Source organism: Ipomoea triloba, chromosome 14 (assembly GCF_003576645.1).
Source record: "Ipomoea triloba cultivar NCNSP0323 chromosome 14, ASM357664v1".
Classification (NCBI taxonomy): Eukaryota; Viridiplantae; Streptophyta; class Magnoliopsida; order Solanales; family Convolvulaceae; genus Ipomoea; species Ipomoea triloba.
Genome location: NC_044929.1, coordinates 21,579,123 through 21,588,089, shown reverse-complemented (window position 1 = coordinate 21,588,089; position 8,967 = coordinate 21,579,123). Strand labels below are relative to the sequence as shown.

Here is an 8,967-nt window from a genome sequence, read left to right as displayed (position 1 = left end):
AAGCACCTAGACGTGATTATTGCAACCCTAATATTAACCAAACAGTTTGAAACATTTAGGCCCTGTTTGGTAAATAATAAGTCTAAGCCAATTTTGGCTTACTTGACTACTATTAGTTGTTTGACTTGGTTAAAAAATCAATATAAATGCTTTGTTAATAAGTTTTTTTTAACTCCAAAATACTAAAATTGAAAAATCTACTCACAGCAACCTTTTCAATTAGCTTTTTTAGAAAAGAAATTATACCAAACAGCTATAAGTTAATAGCTAATTTATCAAACACCTTTATACAATAAGCTAATGTTATCAACTAATCATACCTTTTAACATAATCAGCTAACAGTCATTTACCAAACAGGGCTTAATAAATGAAATTATAATACAACTACAATGTTAATTGGCTCTCAACTCTTATATATGCATGTCATATTGAAGAGTTGTGCGCTAAGTCTTTTTCGAGTTAAAGTCAAACAATGCGAGTGCAACTGGACCAAATCATAATCATACTAGACATAACATGTTTCAATTAACGACAATTACATAAATTAAAAACAACTTATATTTTCCCATGAGCTAAACAAAACACAAATATTAATTCAATAGTTTGATACAGTTGACAAATAGTTACTCTTGAATAAAAGTTAACATTACAGATGTAAAACAAGTTAAATCTGAAATAATCTCATAATGACGGAGAGATATCGAATATTATATACAAACAAAATAAATACGAGTATATATTTTGTGATGGAGTATTGTCCAAAGTCAAAAGAAGAGAGTTGAATGGTTTTAAATGTATTGAGTCAGCCATTGTTACCGAGGGAGAAAGGACAAAAAAAGAAAAGGTAAATGACAAATTAGGAATGGGAGAAAAACATGCCACCACGCAAGGGATTTGACTATTGAGGTTTTAAATGAAGTAAGTCAATTACTATTTACTAGGCCTTATTGAGATCTGAGAATTTAGGTTTTAAACCACTCCCTACATTTCACATTGGTTTACTTACCCTAATAAATTCATTGATTTGGACAACCGCCATTTCTTTCCCGGAAATATTGAATCTCCAATTTCAAGTTCTCTACATTCTAATTCGATAGAATATTTAAAAGGATGTAAATCATGAATTCAATGACTCAATAGACGAGGCCAAATACCGATGCAACACAAAGGAGCTATCCAGTGTGTCCACTTTGAACATAATATCTACGCTGCTACTGGCGAGATTTGAATATCTGTCTCTTCTTTCAAAAACTGCCTACTAAACTTCATAATTAAGAAGTCAAGTTGATAGAGTATAATTTTTTACACTGTATATTGCGTTTTTCTAATGTGATTTATGTTTTTTTTGTGTGTGTGTGTGTGTGGTTTGAGTTGCTAATACACATGATTTTTTTTGCGAGCTTTGCATAGTGTTATATTGAAGTAGGGTTTACCTAGTGGACACTCTCATATAGCGATTGTGAGTTCTTTCGACGCTCAAATTCAATGTATTACAAGCTAGACAAAAACATTTATTTATAACAATTATAAAATTACAAATTGTGTTTTATTTTTTCAATATAATATCCTGCATCTTCATTAGAATGAGATTAATTTAAATTCAATTTGAATCAGGTTTGTAGAAGGTCATGTGACTTTTGTTATCAAAATGTCAAGCTAGCATAGAACTATTTAACATAATGCAGATAAACCGTAATTATACTTTTTGTCATTGAACGCTCCCTAACATCTCTCATTTACATTTGCTACAAATTCATATATACCCAATTTATGTTAATTTAACCTATAAAAAATAGTTGATTTAATAAACAACAAATATTATGAAAAAATGACTAGGAACGCAACATCATAACACAACTAAAAACTACATATATGTATGTTTGTATGGATGTGAGTGACTTATGATACACGACTCGATATTTTCTTCATTTAAATTTTAATTTCGTCACTAAAAATCAATTTTCTTTTTTGGACCGTCATTGTAATTCAAACGGATTAGCGACGGTTTCACAAAAATGTATAAAAGGTAAGAGGCAGCCGGTCAAAAGGCGAACCGTTTGTTTTAACGTTAAGCCATTTATGTTTCTTCCTTGTTTTTCTTTACGTACGGATTATTGCTAAAAATAATTAGTAATTGAGTGTTCAATAATTTAGTAATTATGAATGTTTGTTGTGATGAATAATACCCAATTTAGTCTATGAGTATAGTGATTTTTTTATTTATTTATTTAGTTCTAAACGATTTTTTGTGCATAATTAGGCAATCGACTTTGATGGTTTTATTCAACTGAGTCATCTGTTAAAATAGCTTGGTAATTTCACATCTGTTAATATCTAATTTAGTGATGGACTATAGTAGTTTTATTCAAGTTAATTTTCGACTATAATGATTTTACCCGATATAGTGATCGACTATAGTACTTTTACATAAGTTAATCTTTGACTATAATGATTTTACCTAATTTAGTCATCAACTATAATAAATTTTCTCGATTTAGTCATTGATTCTACCCGCCGATGACTGAATTCAATAAAACTATCCAAGTCGATGATCTAATTAAGCACAAAAAAAAACTACATCTATAAAAATCACTATAGTCGATGATTAAATTTAATATTAACTCAATTTCATATTATTAGTAAAAGTAAGGTGTCTAGTTTAGAATCGTAATCATCATTTGTTATTTCATATACTACATTGATATTTGCATCTAGTATGATGTTTGAAACTAATAAAATTAAATTGTGACATTGTTGTATACATAATTACATAAAACAATTGTACTCATTATGAGAAAAACCAAAAAAAAAAGAAGAAAAGAAGCAACAACAATAAATGTCAATACATACATTCTTAGAACATGAGTCTCCTATGAAAGTGATGGTTGATCACAATTCATCATCAAAGTTCCTTAATGTTTGAGGGATTTAAAAAATACAGGTTTAATTTTATAATTATTATAAATTTTTAAATTTGTAATATTTATAAAATTGAATTATCATATTTTTTTATTTTATTTTTCAACAACTCTTAATTATTGATCTACCAAAATTGATGAATAAGATCCGTTTTCACTTTTTGCTTGGGTACATATTTTACCTTCAACCCTCCCTCCACCCTTACATGTATGTATCTTATTCCAAACTCATTAAAAGTGATCAATCCCGGATGACTTTTATTCCTTGTTAGGTTTTATTATTTTTTATATTAAAGAAGCTAGTATGTCGGTTTGTTGATTTATGCTTCATGTCTGTTAAGAGTTCTGTGAATCAAGTTATCTATGTTTAAGGAAGCTGGTTCTATGTTGGATCCCAAGGTTTGGTTTGCCAACCCCTTTTGTTTTTGGTTCCCATTATTGCTTTTGATATAATGAAATGAGTCTTTTTGCTAAAAGAAAAAAAGATGATCAACCAAATATAAGGCTAGTGGAAGTGGTAAATCAATGGACATACAAGGTCCTAAATGTTTGTCCAATTCATATATCCTTTTTGGGGTCATTAATAAGGTCCGAACCTTACACCATGCAATGCAAAGCAAATCTTATGAACATATTTTGAATTAGCTGACTGGTTAAGTTGTTCTTTGGGGTGACTTCATTTTGATTTGTTGTGTCTATGATATACTACGTATTACTCAAGGTTGTTTATTAAAGATAAATTATGGACCTGAGAGAACATTATTGTCAAATGAAACTGTAGTATAATTAAAATGATACTTTAGTGTTACTATAACAAAATTAGTGTGCGCAAAAAGTAAAACAAAAATTCAGAGCCATTCAATAACATATATTGTCAAATGAAAATGAAATGTAATTAAAATAAGAGTCATTTTCATTTTTGGTCCAACTATTATTGGGGCATTGCCAATTTTAGTCCACTTCATTAATTTTTGCCACATTGCGGCCAGTCTTATTTAGTCATTGTCACTTTTAGTCCACCGTAAAAATTTTCGTCAAATAACAGTCCAAAACAGGGGTATTTTGATCTTTTCATACTTTGATCATCTCCTTTACCCTTTATAGTGGTTTTCCTTACAATTTTTCATCTAATGAAGAGGTCCGGTAAAAGCCATGGCTTTGTAATGTGGCTCACATAGCTTTCGTTGGACCTCTTCAATTGATGAAAATGTGTAAGGAAAACCACTGCAAAGGGTCAAGGAGATGAATAAAGCATGAAAATACTAAAAATATCCCTATTTTGGACGGCAATTTGATGAAAATTTTAACGGTGGACTAAAAGTGATAAGGACTAAATAAGACTGGTCGCAATGTGGCAAAAATTAATGAAGTGGACTAAAATTGGTAATGCTACAATAACAATAGGACCAAAAATGAAAATGACTCTTAAAATAATGGCAAATTATTGCGTGGACCATGGTCCATGCAATAATGATTGTAAAATAATATATACTTCATAGTCCACAGTAAAATTTCCCAGAGAGGAACAATGGCATACAAAATGTTGAATAGGGCCTCCACTTTAGGCCCATAACATAGCTAAACAATTCTTGGCCCATTTAACTGCAAGGCCCAAATTCCCACACATTACTTGATCAAACATTAGGAATAAGTTTGAACCCATTATCGTCAGCCGTCTTAGCTCAGCCGGTAGAGCGCACGGCTTTTAACCGTGTGGTCGTGGGTTCGATTCCCACAGACGGCGCGTTTTTCCATTTAACCTCGAAACGACACCGTTTACATGTCATTCCTCGCAAGAAACGTCGTCGTTCCGTCCCCCTATTTAAAAAACCCTTCAAAATTCATTTCGACTGTAATATCAAATATCCCTCGTTAATGGCTTCTCTCTGGTTTCCCACTCTTTCTTCTCGCACTAATCTGTTCTCAACATCCAACAACGCCAATTCTCTGCATTTCAGCTACCGCCGGCTGCCAAAGCGTCGATCGGAGAGGCAAAATCTCTTGACACAATGCACCAGCTCCGCCGTCGGCGGAGGAGGATTCTCGACGGAAAGGCTGGGCTCTCAAAGCAGGGCTCGCGAAACGGGAAACCTAAATTTGGACGTTTCTCAGTACGAGGATCTACTGAAAGGTGGAGAACAGGTCGTGTCTGTTCTCGACGAGATGGCCAAGCTCGTAAGCCACCTGCTCACACTGTTTCACTCACTGATAACACCATTCCGTTATCATATTTTTGCTAAGCTGTATTAAGAATGGCGCGAGATTAAATTTTTTCTTATTTTGGAGGTGAATAGTGATTACTAAACAGCTCGGTTGGTGTTATGTGGTTTGGTTCATTTTGTTTGTGTTTTATTTTGTTATTATGTAGAAGTTAAGGACCTTGAGACTGCGAATTTGGAAGTTGACTGATTATTTGTGGCTTGGAAACCTATACTGATTTAGAACCACTGAATTGCTAATATGGAAATGCTAGCTGTTCTGTTAATCTGTTATACCTGCAAATTTGCTCAGTTTTACTGGTTGAAGGGGGTATAGGTTTACACCTGGAAATTTGCTCATTTTTTATATTGAAAGTAATCTGAAGCTTAATTACTGTTTTTCAATTTTTGCAAGGTTTAGGATTTTTCTTTCTTCTGGGCTTACAGGCTCGGTCTTTAAATCTTAGCCTCATAGTTCCTGGATAAAGTTATTCCATATTTAGAAAAATTAATTATTTGGACAAAATGATAGGATAAAATCTGAGTAATGGACATAAACTAGAATGAGATTACAGCTTAGTTGGATTTTTTGTTTCTGCAACAGTTGGAAGATATGGCCATGGATGATGCATCTGAGGAAATTGCAGTGCAATTGACTGCACAAGGAGTCATTGGCAAGAGAGTGGATGAAATGGAATCAGGGTTTATGATGGCCCTTGATTACATGATTCAGATTGCCGAAAAGGATCAGGATGAGAAGGTATGGCTTCTGGTTCTGTTATGGCCTGGTATTTCTCCATGCAATATTATTCTCTGAGTGTGATTATACTCTGTCAAGATCTTATTATCTTAGTTTTCCACTGACCATAGCATAAGCCAGCAATCTGATTTCCATCTTTTCCTTGGCATGTGCTATGGCTTATTTCACCTGTGGCTTAATATATCTATATCTTATCTGGATGTAAACAGTAAACAATTGACCTATTGTTTCTTTTCAGCGCAAGTCACTCTTGGAGGTGGTCAAGGAGACTGTGTTATCTCATCTAACTAAAAAATGCCCCCCGCATGTGAGGAATATAATTGATTGCATTACTTGCAGTTATTCACCTTATCAGTTGTGTCACAATGAATACTAAACACTTTGCTGTATGTTTGTCTAGGTTCAAGTTGTTGGCCTACTCTGCAGAACTCCCCAGAAAGAAAGCAGACATGAATTACTCAGGCGAGTAGCTGCAGGTGGTGGAGTTTTTAAGAGTGAAAATGGCACAAAAGTTCATCTTCCTGGGGCTAATCTAAATGATATAGCAAACCAGGCTGACGATCTTCTAGAGGTAAGCTCTTGAAAGATGTTATGTTCCTTCATGTTTTCTGATTCTTCTCCAAACTTATTAAAGTTATGATTTGTTTATATAGTTATTGTCTATATTTTGTGGTAACTAGTACTCACAAATATGAGAAAGGAGAATGCTTTTACTGGCCATGGGTCTTTATGTAACTCAGCCCCATCTGTTTTCATGGTGATTTTGAAACAATCTTCTAACTCCCATCTCTTTTAACTTTATTCCATAAACATTTCTTATCTAAAATGAGAGACACTAAAAGTAATCTACACTACCTTTCAAAAAGATCAAATTACTTTCTGTAACAGCATCAAATATGTTCTTTTAATTTAGTCTGCATTAATAATGTATTACACAAAAAGAAAGTTATATACCAACCAACATGGTGAAATCATAAGATTTGACAACTTTGGGACACACCCACACTTCTAATACTTTACTGCTTGTCTCTCTTACAGACAATGGAATCCCGTCCTGTTGTTCCTGATAGGAAGCTACTTGCAAGGCTGGTTTTGATTAGAGAAGAAGCTAGGAATATGATGGGAGGTGGAATACTCGATGAGAGAAATGACCGTGGCCTGGATACACTCCCTGAATCTGAGGTTTGTTTCCTTGACATGTATGATATTCACAAATAAACTCATTAAAATTAGTTTGTTTACAAGGTGCACACATTGTTCTTAAATGTTAACTTGTGATTGTCGTCTTTGTTGTTGTTCTTTCTTCTTCTTCTTCTCTTTTTTTTTTGTTTTTTGTTTTTTGTTTTGTTTTGTTTAAAAAAAAATCATTTAAATGTTTGACACTTTTACCAATGCAGGTCAACTTTTTAACCAAGCTTGTTGCCCTTAAACCAGGGAAAACTGTGCGTGAGATGATAAAAAATGTTATGCTAGGGAAAGATGAAGGTGCAGAAAGTCCAGATAGTAATGAAAAGAGTGCTGCTGGGCAAAAGAAGTCTGGTGGAATTTTTGGAAGGGTGAAGTCTTGTTATGCTATGATTTCTCAACCTAGTTTGTCTTTGTCTTTAATCCTCTATTCTTTTTGCCTGCACAGACTAGTGTCAGTGGTGTTAAACCATTGCCTGTACGTCCTGGCATGTTTCTTGAGACTGTTACTAAGGTAATACTTGCTGTTGCACATTATTATAATTGAGCTAATAGTATAAGTTTCTATCATTCATTCTATTTTTCTAGTAAACAATATTTTGACAATAATAATATATTAAAATGGGTGATCTAAGGATATGCAACTTTTCTGTTAGAAAACTGTGCGGTAAATTTGAACATTGTTGTAATTCATCTTCTGCTTAAAGTTCGGCCTTTAAAATCTCTTAATCAAGAAGTATGGGGATATATTGTTCAAACTTACATCTTATTGGTACTTTCTAGGTGTTAGGTGGAATATATACAGGAAATATCTCTGGGGTTACAGCACAGCATCTTGAATGGGTAAGTGCCATGTTTGCCTTTTAGGTCCATCTACCTCTCTGTGGGTATGTGTCTGATATGTATTTGATAAATAACTTGTCATTTCAATATGTTCAACAGATTCCTGTTTCCAACATGACTTCCACTGCAAACTTTTGCATGCACAATAATTTAATTTAGGTTTCATGTGAAAATGAGATGTCAGCAGCTGCATCTTTTACTATCTTTAAAATTTTAAATGCTATTTCTAATATTAGATGATGGTTGGTTCTGTTTGCACGATGGACACACCTTTTTGTCACTTTTCATCATATTGAGCTCTTACCATTGAAGCACTTGACATTGACAAAAGTCTTATAACTGCCGAAAATAATCATATCTTGTCTTAATAGGTTACTGGTTACTGAAGTTATTGATCACTCATTGGTTTCAGGTTCATCAGAACACACTTCAAATTCTTCAAGAAATTGCGTTCTAGGCCCTTTCACCATAGCACAGGAACATCTGTTTTTGGCTCACTTCTGGAACATGGCCTGTCAAATAGTCAAGAGCTGATTTTCACATGACGTGTAGCATTGTTAAGTCTACAGTCCCGCGACACTGAGCCTTCATGCTTCATAAATGTACGATGCATATGTTAGAGTAATCTAAGAAAAGAATACGAATAGAGAAACAGAAATGCTCAGATAGAATTTTGAAGGGAAATGCATACTTTCTGTCTATTGTCAAGTTTGAGGCTTTATAATTATGCTAGTTAGATACTAAATTGTATATTTATACCAAGTTACAACTCAACCCAACCCAGTATTTTGTTGGTAAATAGATTTCATTAATCGCTATTCATACTTTATTACCTTCAGTTTATATCTAATGTTGAATATTTGAGCAATTGTCGAGCTGAAACAGCCTCAACCTGTACCTCGATGATGGATGATACAGCCTCCGACTCTCTGAGTCTCCAGCAGGTGGATGATCACAACAATACAAGATAACGAGGTGAGAAGTTTCTATCTGATCAAATTCTGTCGTGATTTTTTAATGCTTTCCTAGAATGTTAGTAATGAATTAGGTTGTACGGATTGC

General features: G+C 33.5%; 1 protein-coding gene and 1 non-coding gene across 3 annotated transcripts; both read left to right on the top strand.

Moving 5' to 3' along the window:
- Positions 1–4,590: 4,590 nt before the first annotated feature.
- Positions 4,591–4,663, top strand: TRNAK-UUU. The gene has a single exon. It is a non-coding gene; the product is annotated as a tRNA-Lys (tRNA).
- A 122-nt stretch (positions 4,664–4,785) lies between these two features.
- On the top strand, positions 4,786–8,727 carry LOC116003815 (protein PEP-RELATED DEVELOPMENT ARRESTED 1, chloroplastic). 2 transcript variants are annotated; one of them, XM_031243751.1, is made up of 9 exons: positions 4,786–5,094; positions 5,722–5,877; positions 6,116–6,184; positions 6,278–6,448; positions 6,916–7,059; positions 7,275–7,433; positions 7,511–7,576; positions 7,846–7,905; positions 8,318–8,727. In XM_031243751.1, exons 1-9 carry the CDS (start codon positions 4,795–4,797, stop codon positions 8,360–8,362), a joined length of 1,170 nt encoding a protein of 389 aa, XP_031099611.1. In that variant the 5' UTR covers positions 4,786–4,794; the 3' UTR covers positions 8,363–8,727. The 2 variants fall into 2 exon arrangements, with proteins under 2 accessions (XP_031099611.1, XP_031099612.1); XM_031243752.1 differs by lacking the exon at positions 7,511–7,576 and having other exon boundaries at positions 7,868–7,905.
- Positions 8,728–8,967: the final 240 nt, after the last annotated feature.

Excerpts from the sequence above, each read along its gene's own strand:
- LOC116003815 (XM_031243752.1), top strand. The coding sequence starts at position 4,795 with ATGGCTTCTCTCTGGTTTCCCACTCTTTCTTCTCGCACTAATCTGTTC. Across the intron at positions 6,449-6,915 it reads AGGCTGACGATCTTCTAGAG|ACAATGGAATCCCGTCCTGT; the intron begins GTAAGCTCTTGA and ends TCTCTCTTACAG. Across the intron at positions 7,434-7,867 it reads CTGGTGGAATTTTTGGAAGG|GAAATATCTCTGGGGTTACA; the intron begins GTGAAGTCTTGT and ends GAATATATACAG.